Source organism: Zonotrichia albicollis, chromosome 1 (genome assembly GCF_047830755.1).
Source record: "Zonotrichia albicollis isolate bZonAlb1 chromosome 1, bZonAlb1.hap1, whole genome shotgun sequence".
NCBI classification, from domain to species: Eukaryota; Metazoa; Chordata; class Aves; order Passeriformes; family Passerellidae; genus Zonotrichia; species Zonotrichia albicollis.
In genome coordinates, this window is record NC_133819.1 from 55228413 (window position 1) to 55247041 (window position 18629).

Below are 18629 nucleotides of genomic sequence, written 5' to 3' on the forward strand. Positions count from 1 at the left end.
CTGAAGGGGACTTGGGTATGATAGCAATTTCCTACAAGGATGGAGTCCACCCATGGCTTAGCATTGAATGGAGATGTGAGGAAAGCAGCTGTTCACATGTCTTCTTGGGGAGTGGAGAACTTCCTGGGGTTAATGCTCCGCAGGCTTAATTTGGTCCCTTGCTGGAGGTATTTAAAACCACATCCAGGAGCAAGGTTTTTCTGCAGGGATGCTGGATGTTTTGGGACAACATTTTGTGGATTTCTCTTGAATGTAAATGTACTGTGGATTTTGACTTAAAAATACTATCTATACCATCTACCTTTGAATGCTGGATGAAACTGTGCCTGATTTCTATGGTCTTTCAAAATTTAAATCACTCTGGTTGTCTGTAATGCTCCCAAGCCATTTTATGATGCCTCTTATATTCAGGTTGTCTCTCAAAGACCAGAATATCTTGATAACAGATCTGGGCAAAATGTTCCGCCTGGGACATAACACACATCCTGCTTGTTGAGTGCATGGCAGCTGTTTAGCTTCACAGTTGTCAAATCAAAATCCTTTGTGCTGTTTCCATCATGGTTGGTTAGTATAGCATGTCAGCCAGTATCAGGGCATGATCTGTAGCTGAGTGATGGGCTCTGGGTGGGCTGAAGTACTTCTGGCTCTGGGTCTTCTGAAGGATGTTTGGGAAAGGCAGATGTAGAGAGATTTTTCAGAGAACTATCAGGGAGCAGGGATAAACTTGATGGTTAGTAAGGGATAAGCTTGATGGTTAGTAAGGTTGAGGAAAGTCTTCTGTTGCAGCAGAAGCACTGAGCAGAAGTGGACTATAAAAAGGCAGTCTGTCATTAGGGTGTATGCAGTCACCTCCAGATTTGGGAAGAAGGAACGATACTGTCCAAATGCACACAGAATGGAGGTTAGACTTATTATTGGCGTTTTAAGTAAATATCTTGTCTCTTCTCCATTAATGTGTAAAGTTTTGATTGTTATTTTTTCCTCCTACCCTTTTCCCCACACACCTCTGTTTTTCCTGTTGTAGGAGTTGGTTATCATGGGGGCACCAGGATCTTACTATTGGACAGGAACTGTCAAAGTACTGAATCTCACTGACAACACATACTACAAGCTGAATGATGATGCTGTGATAGCCAGGAGGTACACATACCTTGGTAAGCAGCTTTCTCGTGCTTGCTGTGAATAGAAATTATTCAACAATGGTTTTCAAGGCTTTGATGCTATAAAGTTGGTAGTGTTTGTTTCTATAGTCACGTAGAGTATTTTTATAAAAAGTGTGAAAAGAAAAATATTTGAATTAAAGTGATACTTAACTGGAAGCAAAGAAACATTCAAAATACTCAGTTTTTCTCTCCTCGTTCTAGCACCCTCCCCCCACACTTAGTTGTAATTTTTTGGAGTAATATAGAAAAGGCATTTTAACAGCACATTGGATTGTGGTGGGCTTCTTAACATTCTTGCCTTTGCCCTGTAATAGGCAAATTATTTGTTACTAGTTGAACTGCATGTCTGCTTACATGTGCCTTTAAAATGAGTGGAACAACTAACTACAGAATTTGTATTGCAGATGCATTTATTTCAACAAAAATAACACAATATAAAAGTGTTATTGGCATCTGAAGGAAGTTGTGAAAGGTTTGGATATAGGTACATCTTTAACTCAGTTGGTTTTACTTGCTTTAAAACCAGCTAATGTCCCTGAAATGATTAATTTAAAGGCTTCCACTTAATCTGAAGTGCCTAAGACTGTTGAGACCTAGAAGGCATTTCAGCAGGTTGGTGCTGTTTGATTAAAGTCTTGCACTGACCTCTCATTGTCCCCTAAACCTTTAATATTTAAGAAACCATAATTTTGTAGATACTGCTTGGTGATAGCTAAATGAAGAGTTAATGTTTACCTGTTTGCAGACATAAATAGGTTTTGCCACTGATAGGCTTGAACTATAGAGTTTACTATGTTGATGAGAGCCTCATAATTTGTAGCAAAAGAGCAAGGCAAATAGAAAAGAGCTTTAGAGGAAAGCTACTCTACTCATTTTTATTTAATACATATTATATTAATATATGAAATAAAGCTGAATCTTTGATCCTTTTATTTCAAATATACTTTTTTTCTTTGATATATTGTCCCATTTTTCTTCTTGCCTTGAAAAAATATTTTTAAGCTGTTGACTTCTCTTTGCCTAATGTCCTTTTCTGTTTCCCCGAACGAAAGAGGAGTATGATTTTCCAAGGCTTCCTGGGCAGTGATTTTAGCCGAAGGAGTGCACTCTTGTCGGATCCAAGTGGGACAGTTGCTCTTTGACATGATACTTTCACTGTGGTCATATGATTGCTTTTCTCTTTTTGTGTATGCCTTTCCCTGTTTTACTGCTTCCCTCTCTTGACTTGCAGTGGGCAAACTGCTCCCAGTATGAGCTCCTTGTGTCCCTTGGTCATCTCCATACACATGGCTTTCTTGTCTCAGCTTTTGGAAGGGTACTGGGGAGTGCACTCTCATTTCCCTTCCCCATGAACTTTTGAACAGAACATTGGTCCATCCTGAGCAGAAAGGTTGTTGAACTCTTCAGTACAGTTGAACTCTACAGGGAAGCCTTATAAGCCTGATCTGTCTGGTTGATCTGTTTTTCTGTCACAGTTATTTATTTATTTTGTTTACTACTCAGGATATGCGGTGACAGCAGGTCATTTCTCTCAGCCGACTACGACTGACATTGTGGGAGGAGCTCCCCAGGACGGAGGCATCGGAAAGGTGTGGCTCTTTGTCAAACAGTGATGTGGGTTGGATGCAACGCTGCATGAAATGTAATACTGATTCAGTTCTAACATGTATGAGAAGACAAGAATTTTTTGTCTGCAGGGTAGTTTTGAGCACTGAGCAAGGGAGAGATGAGGTAGTTTGGTGAAGCTGTCAGATTTTCTCAACCCGTCCTTCCTGATGCATCGCATCCTTTGCCTTTCTTCCTTCTCTTTCCCACCCAGTCCTTACAATACTCATTTTAATGAGACACAGACAAGATCTCTTTCACACTGCTTTTGTTTAGGTTCAGGTATTACTTAAAACTTTCCTAGAAATGAAAATACTTGTAAAAGAGAATTTGTCTTCTGCTTCTTTTATTCACACATTTGACTATTTCAGTATTCACTTCAAGATAACATCTCTAGTAGAGTAAGATTAGGTGATTTTATGCCATTTTTAAGCTTCATAATACTTTGATGTTTAGTGCATTAGAGTCTGGGTTTTTGCCAGCTATACTTAGAAATCTTGGTGATAGTCTCTTAAGAAGGAAGGAAACAAAAAAGATCTTCCTATGGGCATATATGGGTTCAGTGTCTCAAAGATGTAAACAAGTGAATGGCTAGATGGAAATGGCTAGTGAGTTAGGCAAGCCAGGTTCTCCTGTGCTGAGTATCCACATGCTGTTGGAGAAGCTGGTTGAGGGTGAGCACTGTGACATCTTATACTCTTCTAAATGAAAGGTGGAAAAAGTGGGAGCGGGGAGAGGGAGACAAGGAGAGTAAAGGATCTGCTTTTGTCTCTCTTTCTTCAAAATGCAGTCCTTTTGGGGCATTCCTGTCACCACTTGCTTGAGCAGCCCCCTTCCATCTTCCTACCTCTGACTCTCATGCTCTTTAGTGACATGAGTTGTAGCTGAATCATACTGTGAGAAGTCTTCACTACCAGGAACGCTATCCTGTTCAGGCAGATTATTTTTGATAGTGAACATGTCCTGGGGGAGCGGTGCAAGGGGAGGAAATGGGATAAAAGTAGTGGATGAACTTGGTACTTATACCTGATCTGGCATGACTAGGGTGGACAGGAAATAGTAGCACCACAGTTGCTAGTGAGAAGACATCTGCATGAGAAAGACAGAGATTGCTTATCCCAGGTGTTGTGTTATGGCTGCTACAGTGCACCTTCCTTCCAAGCTGCTTTTTCTGTGGAACAAATTTAATTTCTCTGCAAGGAGGAGGGTGTGGAAACACACCTGCTAGCAAGAGAGCCACAAGAAAGAAGCTGGCTCTGTAGTTTAAAGACTAGCTCTAGTCTCTAAAGCTTACAGTATTCTCCCTTGGCATGGGATGCGGGTAGCAGGAACACATGGCAAAGTGTTGGTAAGAAGTGCTGAATACAGAACATTACAGTGAGCATTCCTGTTGTACTTTCCAAATACTCTAATAAGCTGGTCTTTTCCACTTCTCTGATAGAAAGTGATTAGCATTGTCACACCTTTTCACTTAAGTTAAAGCCAAGATTCTTAATGAGACTGGGTCATTTCTCCAAAGTCACAAAGACTGTCATTATTTAATATTGGGTTTGGAGTTGAGACACCTGGCAACATTATGTTGGTGCTAAACATGCCACTGCATAAGCCAGGGAGTCCTGTTTGCCCAGTATAGAGCAATTGTCCACAGTAAACCTGTGCTGTGCTCTTGACTGAAAACACCTTTGAACTCTGTCTCACCACCTGTGAATAATTCACCACATTCAAGTGCTTGGCTCTTCCACATGCCTTGGAAGTAAGAGATCCTCTGCCCTACAAACTGTGCGAGCACCTGCTAGGAGGGAGTCTGTCAAATGCCACAGGAGTCTCAAAGACTGACTGAACCAGTCTTTCTGTTGAAGGGAATCCCTTTCTACAAGCCATGTACTTCCCATCTGAAATTTTGGTACAAGACGTGTTCCTGAACTTGAATCATCAATACTTTTATCCCTGATGATTCCAGATTATCAGTTTCTCCTGTGGAAATGAGCAATGAATAGGCTGTATTTGAATAGTTTTCTGATTTAAAAACTACATCAGACAGAAACAGTGGAAATTTTTGTGGGTGATCTGGTTGAGATTACTACTCTCACTGTTGCTAAAGCATCATGAAGTTTGCAATGCAGTATGTGCAGGCACATTTTCTTGATAAGGGAACACTAGATAAGGGAAGGGGAGCAGGTTTATGCGTTCTCAGTCTTTTGCCCTCCTTATTTCCAGACAGTCTCCAGATGCCACTTAATTGGGAGTTGTAAAGTTGCCTGGCTAGGTGCTTTTAAGTGCACACATGTGCATATACATAAGTGAATCAAAAAAGTAGGCAACAAGATAATATTCTAGTGTTTCTTATGACAAGCCTCTGATTTTTCAGGACTGTGGAGAACTCTGTGTCATCTTTTAAAAGAAGACTGACCAGTAAAGTGGTCATGAAGTTGGATCCTGGGAATAGTCATGACCATGATTTAGATATTATTTAGAAAGCACAAGTGCTTCATAGTTAGTATTGGTAAACTTATTTTCTTTTTTCACCTTTCAGGTTTATATTTTCAGAACAGACAGACAATCAGGCTCTCTAATAAAGATTTTTCAGGCTTCAGGAAAAAAGGTGAGCATTTATATATGTGTGTTGTCTACTAGGAGGGGGGTAGAGGGGGTCAGAAGTAATGGCAGAGTCATCCCGGAGCATCATTTTTCATTCCACTCCTTCATAAGTTGTCCAGCAAGCCCTCCTAGAAGAGCTAAACCTATTTTACAGATCAGGTGTATGCCATTTATTCAGTAGCAGTCATGACTGCAATGTCTGCTCCATGTCCATGTGACTGAAATTGAAGGTCTTGCTGAAAATTTTAATAGTGGTTCTCTTTAGTTTTATGTGACTGTAGCAGTACCTCTGAGATGTGGGAAATTTAGTGAATGCTAGTGGGATCTAGCTTCTCCACTGTGGTGTTGTGTCTGAATGGGGAGCAGCTTGTGTTCTTCATTTGGGGGCTTACTGGAGCTGTATTGCAGGAGAAACAAAATGGACAGTATGTCTAGCTACAGGTAACAACAAAAAAATGCTTTATTTAGGAGTAATTTAGTGATTAAACGATACCTCTTATGTGGGGTGTCTTGTGTTCTTCTGGAAGGATAAAAAATAAATTAAAAAGGTTTCTGGAGGCTTTTGGCTCTGGGAAGACCTGCTGCCCTCAGGAAGAGCTAAAGGGTTTACTTGTATCCTCAGGTTAGAGTGTTACTATAACTTGTTATTTTTGTCCCAGCAAGACGCAGTTGCAGTATTTAAAAACTAGCCTGGAATAGGGGATGTTAATTTACTGAATGTAATGAAATAAATTTAATGAAATAAACCACAAGCATGTGTAGGTGCATGGTGTGACTTGTATTTTAGGGCCTCTCCAGAATTTTACTTTCTCTGCACTAGCAGAATTACAGACATCTTGAAAGGAAAAGACCTCCCAGTTCATCCAGGGCATCTCCTGTGTTTGATTGCTTCCTGTTAATTTCTTTCCCTGTTGAGTTTTAAATGGTTCTAAGGATGTGCTTCTGACTACTCGTGAACGTAATAAACAGAGCCATCAGAGTTTCCAAGTCTTAGTCAAAACCTTTTCCTTTTCAATTTAATTGCTTTACTGTTATACATAACTAATCAAGTATTTACATAATTCAAGCACTTCTAGGGCTCTTTTGCATTCTTCTATAAATTCTCTAAAATCCAAATGAGAATTTTATTTTAAAAAGAAGGCTGTGCTAAATCACCTTTTTTGTTTGGTTGTTGTCTTTTGTCTTGTGGTAGAAGCAAAACCAGACCTGCTCAGCAATGAGCACTGCTTGGAGAGCTCACAGCAATGAGCTCTCATAAAATGCCGCATCCTCCCCAGTGCTGTGAAAGTTCATTGCTCGGACATTCTTGGTAGGCAGATATGAACAGCAGGCCAGTTTCTTCCTTCTTTTTTCATTAATGGAGGCTGAACTAGGAAATCAAATGCAGACAAAAGAAAAATCAGTACCTTGTTACAAATGTTAAGCTTGCAAACTTCAGTTTCTTATCTGAACTGTGAACACTGTGAACTCACCCATGCTGCAGACATACCATCTTACAGTTAAGTAAATAATAGCTTTTTCCTGAAAACTGCCTGAATACATAATAAAATGATTTCATAACTTTTGTCCCTTACCCATGAGAAATCTACCCATGAGAAATTTCTTTTAAAACATTTTTGGATTAAAAAAATAAATAAAAATTCCACAAGGGAACTTAAGCTACAAAATAACTGGAATGAAATAATATTTGAGGTCTGACCTTAAACCCACAGAAGCACAAAAATCTGCATTAACAAACTGAAAGGCTGTTCTTCAATCACCATTGCATTATATATTTAGTAACTTTTAAATCTTACAGACTGCATAGAATAGAGTTGCTGCTGCCCATCTTCTAGCATGTCCAATAGTTCAGGTTCATGAATGTTAACTTAAGGGCATGGAGGTCAAGCATCTGCTATGAGGAATGCAAAAGCATTCAAGAACATAAATAATTATTCCTTTAACCTCAGATTTTCCTACTTTGTAGAAAACAGCACTCAATTTCAAATATGAAGTGGCATCTTCCCCAGTTTCCTGCTGAAGCAGCTTTTAATTTTGAGGCTATAGTTTGTAGTTGGTTTCAAAGAGTATGCCTTATGTTACCGTAGCAGAAGTGAATGAAATAAGGGTGAAACATCATTCTTGCTTGTTTCCTTCTTGTGTTTAAATGTGTTTTGAAATTTGTAATGTGGGTTCTGGCTGGGAGATAGTCGTCAATGTTCACCCATATTAAAAAATCATGAAGTGGAATGAATGTATTTCTTTATTTTAGGCAATTAAGTTTATCAAGCAATAAGTGGAAATTGAAAGTGATTTGCATTTGTTCTGTATGAACTGAAAAGCTGTCATGGTTTGAGCCATTTTTTTATTATTAAAAATATTTTATTTTAATTTTTTATTACTAAAAAGCTTTTAATTTTTTTATTATTTTATCAGCTGAAAAGTCTTTGTTTCTGTTTCAATGTGCCTGCCTGTACATGAGAGGAAAGGCAATGATTGTGACCCACAACCAGTATGCCTTTTGACAGTGATTTATACAAATAAACACAAATAGAATAGGGAAGGATAGTCTGTAATCAAGAGGTAATCTTAGATACCTGTTTTCACGACCTCTTGCCTGTTCTTCTTTTTTTTCTTTCATTATTTCTTTAAGGTATCCCCAGATCACCTGTGGTGCCCAGCTTCAAGGGACTTTGGCACTGGGCATGAATAATCACTGTCCAGGTCTGGTTTGGGAAACTCATTTCACCCCTTCCTAGTTTTAAGCATTTGACAAGCAAAAGCTAGTCTAAGAAAGCTCTTTAATTGTCTCACTTAAGTACGTCCCAATGTGTAGCTTCTGTTCTGTTGGTAAAACATCCAGGCTTGATGCACTGTTATAGGAAAGTGTTTTCATTTCTGCCAGAATTATTCCTAAAGCTTTCTCTTGGGAGTGATAAAGCAGCAAGGCATCATGTGAAATTAAAAGAATAACCAAGTCAAACAAAAACCACGCCTATTTGATTTCCTGCTGTGTGTGGGCAGATACTGAATGCTTTGTTGTGACTCAACTTGGTTACAGATGGGCTCTTACTTTGGCTCCTCCTTATGTGCAGTTGACCTGAATTCTGATGGTTTGTCAGACCTGCTGGTTGGAGCACCTTTGTTTTCTGAGATCAGAGATGAGGGCCAAGTCACAGTCTATATCAACAGAGGAAATGTGAGTATGTACAGGAGGTGATTTGGTAAGGGATGAGGGTGTGGGTCCCTGGCAAGGTAGTGCTTATGTCCTTCCAGCACTGCATGGTGAAACTTGGTGTTTCAAATAAATGGAGCTCTGGATGTCTCTAGCAAACCATGAAGTCACAGGAAGACTCATCTGGTATCGTAGTTTGCCAGATTCCAGCCCAAATTCGTCACAGACCTGTAAATCTTTCAAGGAGATCTGAGAAAGTCTCTGGTTGTATGTTGAAACTTGGTGGCATTTGTGGCTTTATGTGGATTTGATGCCAAAACCAAGTAAGAGTCAGCAGCTTTGACTGAGTTTCCTTTGTGTTTTGAGTGGTCACTACAACCTGAAACACAAATTGGAACACAAATATCTGAGGATTGAGGAAGAGGAGAGAAAGTAGAGGTTGAATTCATGTTACTTTCACATTATGCTCCTTATAGAGGTTTTAGGGGAGGTTCTTATCAGCTGTTATTGTTGGATTTCACATGACCTAACAACAGTCTTGGAAAAGTCTGAACTTTGTTGCATTTGCTAACTAAGGCCATTCTTAAGTTTTATTTATAGGAAAACAGTGGTTGTTTACATACTATGAAATATTTAATATTCAGGTCCTAAAGGCACTGTCTTAAAGGAAAAGTTGTTATGGACTAAAATGAAATAGGTTTATATTTAGTGAACTTTGAGTTTATTTATGCTAGACTTCAAATTCACCAGAAGTCCTAGCATTTAGGAGACTTGAGAAGTGTTTTTACCGTAATTCTTTTTTATTACTGCTCCTTTAAATGAGTTCTACTTTTTCAGCTTTTTCCACAGGAGGTTCCATCTTTTATGTTGCAGTGTTGCTGTTGGGTTCTACTGATAGGGTCCAAAATGCCAAACAGATAATCAACATTTCCTGCTCACAGTGAGAGTACACATGAGTTAATGTTTATCTTCTATAAAATAATCAAGAAGCTAATATGAGGTTCTTATACTCCTGCACCAGGAGTGTTAGAATTACTTGCACAAGCAATGGCTTGCAGGAGTGTGGGCTTTATTTTAGCAATGGACACTTTAAACTTTTTGATGCCTTTTTCTTGGTCCCAAAAATTAAGAGCCGGACATAGTTAAGGGATAAAGGGTTTTTACCTTGGTATTTAATAAGGATCCTTATGGTGCCCCACTTTGCCAGGGTGGAATGTGCCAAAATGCACACACATGATAGATCATGTACAATTTTATAGACCTTACAAATTACCATATCTACCATATCTAACAAAGATGCCCCAATGAGAGACTTGAATGAATAGCATGGTATCTTCCCATCTTGAAGAATTCCCCCCTGGATGGCCGTAATCTTAATTTACAGAATGTATTTTAAAGAGGACCTTGGTTTCTCAACATAGCGTAGCGTTTTCTGGCCTCCAGCTGTGAGGTCTCTGGGATGTTTGGTCTTCTGGCCTAACAGAATACCAGTTCTATGCTGAGTTATCAGAGGTAAGGAATTACAATAGTGCATGCTAAGACCACTGAGAATACATAAAAGGTACATTAAAAAAAGGCAAAAATCATAATGGCATCAGTTTCATTCTGCTAGCACCATTGCTTAAAAGGTTGTTGCAGAGGATCAGAGAAAATTGTATTATAAAACAAGCATGCATAATGATGCTACATTTAAAATGCTTATATTTTGCCCTTTCCTGTGACAACTGCAAAAAATTGAGTCACACATACAAGCCTGCCTGTATTCTATCTGTTGTGTTTCAATTTCATTTTGGGGGATTTTCTCCAAAGGCAGCTGAGTAAAAGATTTTAGTACATGTTCCAGAGAGTAGCTTATTCTCATTCACAAAGGAAGAAAAACCAAAACAACCCTGAGGTGGGTACAGACTGTGTAACTAATTTTTTTTTCTTGTGGAAATGTTCATTTCCCCTGGAGAGAAGATAGTAAGAAAATAAATCTTACATATCTGACCAGAAGGTGGGTGGACAGGAAATACCAGCGCCATATAAGGCTTCTCACGGCATAGCAGTACAAAGCTACCTAATTTTCAACTTTTCTCAGTCTTTTTATTTCATTAAATATATTTCCTTATTCTTAATTTAAGAAGGCTTTTGGAGGACTTTGCTTTAATCCTTCTGTTCTGTACTTGAAATGTTTTCAAATCCAATTATTAAATGTTCTTTGCTTAGGAAAAAATACTCCTTAGCTTGCTAGAGTTTAGCTGAATAAACTCGGACTGGAGGTTTTGGTTGTTGGATGTAATCTGTGAGAAGAGCAAACTCTGGGCTGTTGCATTTTCGGCATCTGTAAACTTTCATGATTCACCAGTCCCTGTGACTGCATTTAGTTACATCTCTGGGTTACTGTTTAGTTAATTTAGTATTTTGGTTAAGTCATGCACTCCTTTGTCTTCCCTTTCCCCTTTAAAACTAAAATCCAGAAGGTTTAAAACACAAGTAAATTTGATTTCTAGAGCCCAGGTAATGTCACTGCAAAGAGAGCAAGAGACAGTCTGCATCTTTGCCGCAGGTCATTCCCACATCACATGGGGAAGGCTTGCCTCGTCCAAGGCTTTCACCATTTCCCTGATTTTTTTTAATTTCTTGCTTGCTAGGGAGTGCTGGAAGAGCAGCTCACCCTGGGCGGGGACAGCGCCTATAACGCACACTTTGGGGAGAGCATGGCTGCCCTGGGCGATATCGATGACGACGGCTTCCCAGGTCAGTGCCATTTCCTCCAGGGCCGTTTCTCCATAAGTGTGAGCAACACTGGTGACACTGTCAGTCTTGCATGGCATGCATTGCTTATCCAGACCTGACCAGCACCTGGGTTCAACCCAAAGGTAAATCTACTTGTGTAGGATTTGTGTGCTAAAGCGTTTTGTAGCTGACTGTCCTTGCTGTTGGTTTAGTTTGTGTCTGTGCAGGTCACAGTAACATTGCTTTGCTTTCCTTGCTGTTGTATTTTCTTATTTCCCATATGGCTTATAAAAGGCTGTAGATACCCTCACCCTGAACAAAACAGAAACCTATGTCTGACTTCTTTCTTCTTGGCCATTTCCCGATGTTTCCAAGTCTTTCTGGTTTTGTTGACATAATCTCATTTCTTATCAAGAAGTATAATTCAGAAGTAGCTTCTCACTCCTGATAACACCTGTTCTCTTAATTTCTCTCTTTTGCTTTGTTCTCCCCCTGCTGCATTCTCAGGATGCTCAGTGTGAGACCCCATGCTCTGAGAGCAGTAGGTGAGAACAAAACGTCGGTGTTCCTTTTCTGCCCTAGTTTCTGGAAGTGCAGATTAAGGACTTCTAAACAAAGGCCAATTTAGTGTGTGCTTGGATTTATTTCTTCCAGGCCACTCAGGACACAGTATCCCATTAAGCCTAACCCAGCCTTGTTGCAGGTCCCTCACAGATCATGAACATGCTTTTCCTCTGCATCTGGACATGTGCTTGTGTGTACTTGCTAATATTTATAGTCAGTCATGGTGATGTTCAGACTGGAGGGGGAGTTGGATCAGTCCATGGGTATGAAGCAATTGTGAAAAGCTTTATTTTAGCAGATAGCATAGTCACTAGATCCACGTAGGAGAGGAGAATGGGAGGTGGGATCATGCTCTCTGTAGGAGTTTGCAGTTAAGTTGGATCAATTGTAATTTGAAAAGTCGCTCTCAGCAGTTGTTTTTAAGTCTTGCCTATCCATTTAATATCCCCAGGCTCTTTGTGCAGCCTTGGATTTTCAACCAACCTTAATGTACTGCTACAGTAAATATTTTGCTAGTCTTGTCTTGGTTCACAAAGCTGATTTTCTCGTGGGTTGAAGATTTGGTTATGAAAGGATACTAAATTCACTTTTTTGAGTACAGTTGCTGGTTGATAAATACATTTTTTTAAAAGAACATGTGTCTAATTAAGCACAACATCTGATTATGTGAAACATACATATGTGTACAAATTCATATGCATTTGTGTATTTTTAAAGTTTATCTAAGTTCTTCTACCAAGGTTCATATAAGCTGATGATCACTTTTTCATGGGGAGCTGTTTTCCTATGGATAGCTGTATCCTAAAATTAGGGAAAAGTTGGATTAATGGAATGGATTGTGAAATCTGCACTGTTTTACAGATGTTGCCATTGGAGCGCCTAAGGAGGATAACTACATAGGAGCAGTGTACATTTACCATGGGGATGCCAATGGTATTATACCTCAGTACTCTATGGTATGTGATGCTCTTGTTTATGATCCCAATCTGAAAGTCACTTTCCCAGGACCTGCAGAAATAAACAATACTTAAGGGTCCCTTAATAGGTAACCTTGTCATAGCTCAATATCCTTTTCTCAGTCGTGGTTTGAAGACAGCTTCTCCCAAAGTTTGTCTGTATCTATGCTGAAAGGTAAAATTATGTTAGTCAGGAGGCATTTTTTACTGTCTTTTGTTTCAGTTGTCAACTATATCTTCTTGAAGCAAGCAGAGTCTCAAAAGTTGAGTGTTAGTTTATAGGGATAATAGTAATGCAGAGGAAAAATGGAAAACCCTGGAAAGGGTTTGAGCATGCAAATTATGGAGAGGCCCCTGGGAAACAGGGAGGTTGCACTTTCTTCCTGTAGAAGCAGACTTTGTGAGAATGAAGAGTTACTAACCGTTCTTTTTGTGTCTCTTTACCTGCTTTATTGGCCTTCTTGCATTCTGACAATATGTCAGAAGGCCATTCTTAGGTGCCATCCCCCTTACCCACTTATGATGAAGTAAAACCTTGTTAGGGATATGCTATGGTGTCTTGTGCAGAGACAACAGAGTGCAATTTAGATGCTGGAGCCAGGCAGTAGAGAAGATAAATTTATGCTCATGCTGCCCAGCATGTCTCATAGTCTCTGTCTAGCACATTTCATTGTTCTGAAAGCCTGACTCTTCCCTCTCTCTCTGTGTTTGATGTTCTGGTTGTTTTCTTTTGTTGCTGGGTGGGATCCTTCATAGTAAATCAGTTTACACAGAATTAAAGAGTTCAGTGGTTATATTGGCAACTCCTTCAACAGACTATAAAAGTTTAGTCCTTCCTTTACCATGTATATGGCATGCACTGCTTTTGAGAAAAAGGGAAGTTAAGTGACTCTTCAGTGCATTTTAGAAGTATTCATAATGTATGGCATGTGGAGGATTCTGCCTGACTTTTGCCAAGAGCCACTGGTTGGGAGGTTCTTCTCTGTAAACCCCAGAGCTTTCCAGTTCTTGCTGAAAAGGATCCGATTTTTTTTTTTTTTTATTTGGTATAGTTTAGGTTTTTTTGGTTTGGTTTGATTTTTAGTTGCACTTTTTTTTTTTTTTTGGTCATTCTTGGGAAAATTTCACATTTTTTAAGGACAGATCAGCAGGGTGGGAAGGAAGGCATCCTGTTTTAGATCTCTCCCTCCCCACTGGAGCAAGGCCAGCAGATAGAGCATGTCTCTCTGTTTGGTCAGTGGGAAAATACACAGCTCAAGAGTGTGGCAGGGCATGTGGTCATTGACTCTTGATAAACTGTTCCTATCAGTGTCCCTTGTCCTGAGCAGCCAAGAGGGCACCACTTACAGGCATTATCTCTCTGCCATTTCCCAGTGTGTGGTGCAGGGCACTAGACATGTTGCTGGTTCAAGTCCTGTGTGCAACCAAAACTGTGTAACAATTTCATCTTTTCACCTATCTGCTCTGGATTTTAACCTGGAGCTGAAAGACATTTTGTATCTTATTACTATATTCCTGATCCATTTTACTGCTGTGGAGTTCCTCTTTGAAATAAGCTGGAGGGGGGGGGGTGTCCTGCAGGGTATATATTTTCACCCTTTGCAATTTGTTAGTTCCTCCTTCTCCTTCCTCCTGTTTTCATCATTTAAAGTGCTGCTAAGTGTCATTCTTTGACGTCTCTTCAGCAGCTTCAGTGGCAGCTATTAGCAGAAGCTGCTGGCTTGGCTTTGTGTCCTGATATTTTCATTTATAGTACTTAAAAGCAGCATTATTCTACTTGTAGGCTGAAAGAACCCACAGATGTCTTTTAGGTGTTTGCAGGTGGGATTTACCACCTTAACTGGGATCCCCAAAAATGGAATGTGAATGTAATGGGGGATGAAGTTACTTCCACTTGTCCTAAGCTTACCTGCCCACAAATAGAAGAAGTGATCTGTACTCAGAGGAGGATTGTTTTCCTGTAAACTAACTGTCAGGATATCTTTTTTAGCTTCAACTAGTCTTTTTTTCCATTAATTTCCTGCCTGATCTTTTGTCCAATATTGCATTCTTTTATGGGAGGGCCAGGAAAAGTTGGTCACGTGTCACAAACAGTGAAGCACCTCCAACAGAATTAAAATGACTTCATGGTTTCCTCAGTCTGTAACTTCTGCAGTCAGAAGTTGGGTTCAGGTCTTGCATTGGTGGCCCAGCAGAATGATTGAAAGCTGGCTGATTGCCTTCTTAGAAAAAGAGATTTTGATATGTTAATTTGCTTCAGACATTTGCTTTCACAATGTAAATAATTTAGAGAATGTTTTGTGTTAGTAATTAAAGGAAGAAAGAAACTATGTTAGAAGTCAATTAATCTTTGTGTGGGGGAGGCAAAAAGGAAATACAACATCCAAACTGGCAGAAAATACTCTGTAATCGATGATGGAAATCAAAATTTCCAAATGGGATGAGAATGAATCATTTTGACTTTGAGTATGCTGGCAGACTTGGTGAAAAGAAATGGTTATGCATGATTTTCTGTTTTAACTAATCATCACTATTGTTAAGATGCTTCTTAAAACTTTTATTCACAGAAATTAGGTAATAAAAGAAAAAATCTCTTAGGTGCAGTTATATTTTTTCCTCATGCAGAAATCTGTTTGGTGTGTTCCTTATTTTGCTTAGGTCTGTATGGGTATTGTAATGCAGGTGTGGGTTTTTAGTTCAAGTCAACACTGGTGTCCCGCTCGCCGGGGGCAGAAGGGCAGCTGACAGCCTTCCTGTCAGGGCTGTGGGGCTGCAGTGCAAGACAGCAGATGTGGAGCACTTCCAGCCCACAGGAGAGAGACCCAGTGGCCATGGAAATCATGCCTAAATGTTTTGGGATTTTTTGTTTTGGTAATGGGGTTTTTTTGGAGGATTTTTTTGTGTTAATTACTAATTTCACTTGTGTGTTTTCTATGCAGAAGCTGTCGGGACAAACAATAAACCCAAAGCTGCGTATGTTTGGCCAGTCCATATCAGGGGGAGTTGATATGGATAGCAATGGTTACCCAGGTGTGTCAATTACTCTGGCAGTGAGAGCATCAGGAAAATACATCAGCAGGCTGAGAAAACAGCAGAGTTGGTTGTTTTCAGGCTCCCAGTTCCTGCCATTGCAGGTGGTCAGTGAAACTGAGCTGCTTTTTCCATTTCCCTTCTGCCACTCAAAACTCCTGATAAAAATTTTCACTAATTGCCTAATTAAAGTATTTGGACAGTTACAATGATTCAGTATCCGGCCAAGGTTTTAAGTTATTGGGAAGCTGCTCTGTCAGGAAGGCAATCTTAAAATAACCAAAAAAGTAGAGAATAATATAACTGTAGTAATAAAAATCAAACAACGAAGCAGAAGTGAACATCACAGAACTAATTGTTTAGTTACAAGACTTATGACATAATGATATTTTATGGGACAAACTGGCTGAGTCAGACAATGCGTTTTTTAGATTCATGCTCTGTGATTTAGCAATAGATTTGAGAGAACTGAATTTTATGCCTCCTTTGTAACTGCTCAATGTTACAAACTTTTCAGATATGACTGTTGGAGCCTTCCTGTCAGACAATGTGGTACTTCTGAGGTGAGATATCTTTTTCATTCACTGTTGTCTTCTCCTGTTTTCTGTTTATATCTTATGTGGTCAGTTTACTGTACTCAGTCCAGTTTACTCCCTAGTTTATTGTGGCCAGAGGAAGCTAGCAGGGTTATTTTTTAAGCAAAACCTTAGACATGAATGGTGTCAAAGAATGCAGTCTAAATTAAATAGAATAGTGGAGGGGCATAATACCAGGATAATACTTGGTCTATGAAGAAAAAGGGTTAGAGCCGAAAGGAGATGTGTTGCATCTCAGTGCCTCTTTAGAAAGGTTGCTCCTGACTTGTGACAAGGCTTTTTTATTTTTCTGATGTTTACCTAAAATAAATCAATGGTGATTAAAGGGTATGCAGTTGAGCAAAAAAATGAGCTGTGTAGGATGCCAGGATGTAGTTTTGCAGATAGAGATAGATAGATGGATACATAGATAGATACACACTTTTGCATATATATAATTTTATAATGGGATGAAGAGTGAAATAAGAATGTTTAGGGAAATGAAATATGAATACGTTTTCAGTGCACACAGGAGCTGGGCTGCTGTTTCGAGTTTGTGAGTTAAGTGTAATTGCTTGTTCTGTCTTATAGAAGTGAGACAGCTTGGTTCACCAAATTATGCAGGTGGAGTGTTAGAGTGCAAGTGACCTGGGTAACAGAATGGAAAACTGGATTTTTGTCAGTAGCTCCTTTGTTAAACTTGTTAACATTAAATAAAAAAATCCTTTCAATACTTAGATATCATTAGGAATACCTGTGTCTTAATGGAACATATAGGGATGGTGTGACCCAGGTAAATAAATGCTGGAGCTGCAGAACAGGTGTGCCAACCTTCTTCCTGTTCAAGTCAGGAGAAACTTGGCTCTGTTTCCATTTGAATCAGTTACACTGATGAAAAAGAAAAAGGAGAGCAAGGGAAAAGATACTCTTGATGATCAGCATGGCAAATAGTCAAGGCTTTTGATGAGTTTTCTTTATCTTCATCATATATGCAGAGAACGCTAATAAACTGCTTCTGTGAAAAGGTGTGCCATGCCCCAGATGGGAATTCAGTCTCATATCTCTGATGCTGCTAGAAAGAAACTGCATTTTTCACCTACATTGATGTTACTTGCAGAGAGGGGAAGACAAACTGAAAGGCTTATTGTGATTAAAACCACACACATCACAACAGCATGATGACCTCTGTTCATGTGTTCAGTTATGCTTGTGCATTTCTGGGGAGATTAGTGTGTTACTGACTAACTTTGTGAACAGCTTGATTAATTGCTGTTGCTGCCAATTTACAGTGTGTCCCTCTTGCAGTTAGGATAAAGAGATAAACTTTTTCTCTCCTGTGCATCCCCTCACCCTTCCTGCTTTTGTGAAGTTCTTTAACCAAAACCAACAAATGTTTTGCCCAGTGATATTTAACGCCTTTGGTGGAAGCCTTTCTTGACTTGGGGCAGACACTTTCTGTTGATCATGTGTGTGTATGGCTCTTTGACAGATGCATTGGGTTGTTTTTCCCCAGTGAATAACCAAGTGACATAGCATTACGGAAAAATCACAGAAAAAAACTTTTTTGAAGGAGAAATATTTTTCTTGATCAGTTATAGCATTTACTCTTTTATGTCTCTCTAACCATTCATAAAGAGCAGTTTTTTTTGAAGGTGTGAAATTATCATTGGATGCTGACTTTTTTTCCTCCCTTCTCCCTGCCGTATATATTTCTAAGGCTAAATTTCTTTTTATCCTCCATCTCAAAATACGAACTTGCACTGTTACTTCAGGCTGTGGTAAAACAGTCTGAGCAGCTGTATTGCAGATTGATGTGAATCTTGTTCCAGTTCATGTAAATTAGGTAACCACAATCCCTGCTCTCTTCTCCCTCTCCCCTACCTCTAAATTTAAGTGTCTTGTGGGGTGAGAGTCTTGAAGTGGTTTACAAGATCTGACCTTGCATGGCTGCTGGAACTACCTTAGAACTGAATCTACTGGTTGCTGCACATTTTTTTTATTACTGTAGTTGATTTTGGAAGAACATGTTCATCTTGAACGCATACAGAATTGAAAACGGGAAGAATAACACCCATAATTTTTGGGCTGAAGTCCTGCACTGGAGGTGGCTCAGGAGGGCCTGAGTTTCTGGGTTGCTTTTCCCAGTCAAGCTGCTGGGAGACTTCTGTGTTGTGTGAAGAAGGAAGCTGTTGAGGATTACATTCAGTGCAGGTGGCTTGGTGTGTGAACTGCAGATTGAGCTCTGGGTGGTGGGAGCCCAAAGCTA

General features: G+C 39.5%; 1 protein-coding gene across 2 annotated transcripts in view; it reads left to right on the forward strand.

Moving 5' to 3' along the window:
• ITGA9 (integrin subunit alpha 9) overlaps positions 1-18629 on the forward strand; it is a 215588-nt gene that overhangs the window by 21700 nt on the left and 175259 nt on the right. For both annotated transcript variants that reach the window (XM_005487011.4, XM_074541806.1), the window contains exons 6-13: positions 1025-1154; positions 2667-2752; positions 5302-5370; positions 8407-8544; positions 11154-11259; positions 12664-12758; positions 15698-15788; positions 16306-16351. In XM_005487011.4, coding sequence (XP_005487068.1) covers positions 1025-1154; positions 2667-2752; positions 5302-5370; positions 8407-8544; positions 11154-11259; positions 12664-12758; positions 15698-15788; positions 16306-16351 — 761 coding nt within the window. The remainder of the gene's footprint in view (positions 1-1024; positions 1155-2666; positions 2753-5301; positions 5371-8406; positions 8545-11153; positions 11260-12663; positions 12759-15697; positions 15789-16305; positions 16352-18629) is intronic.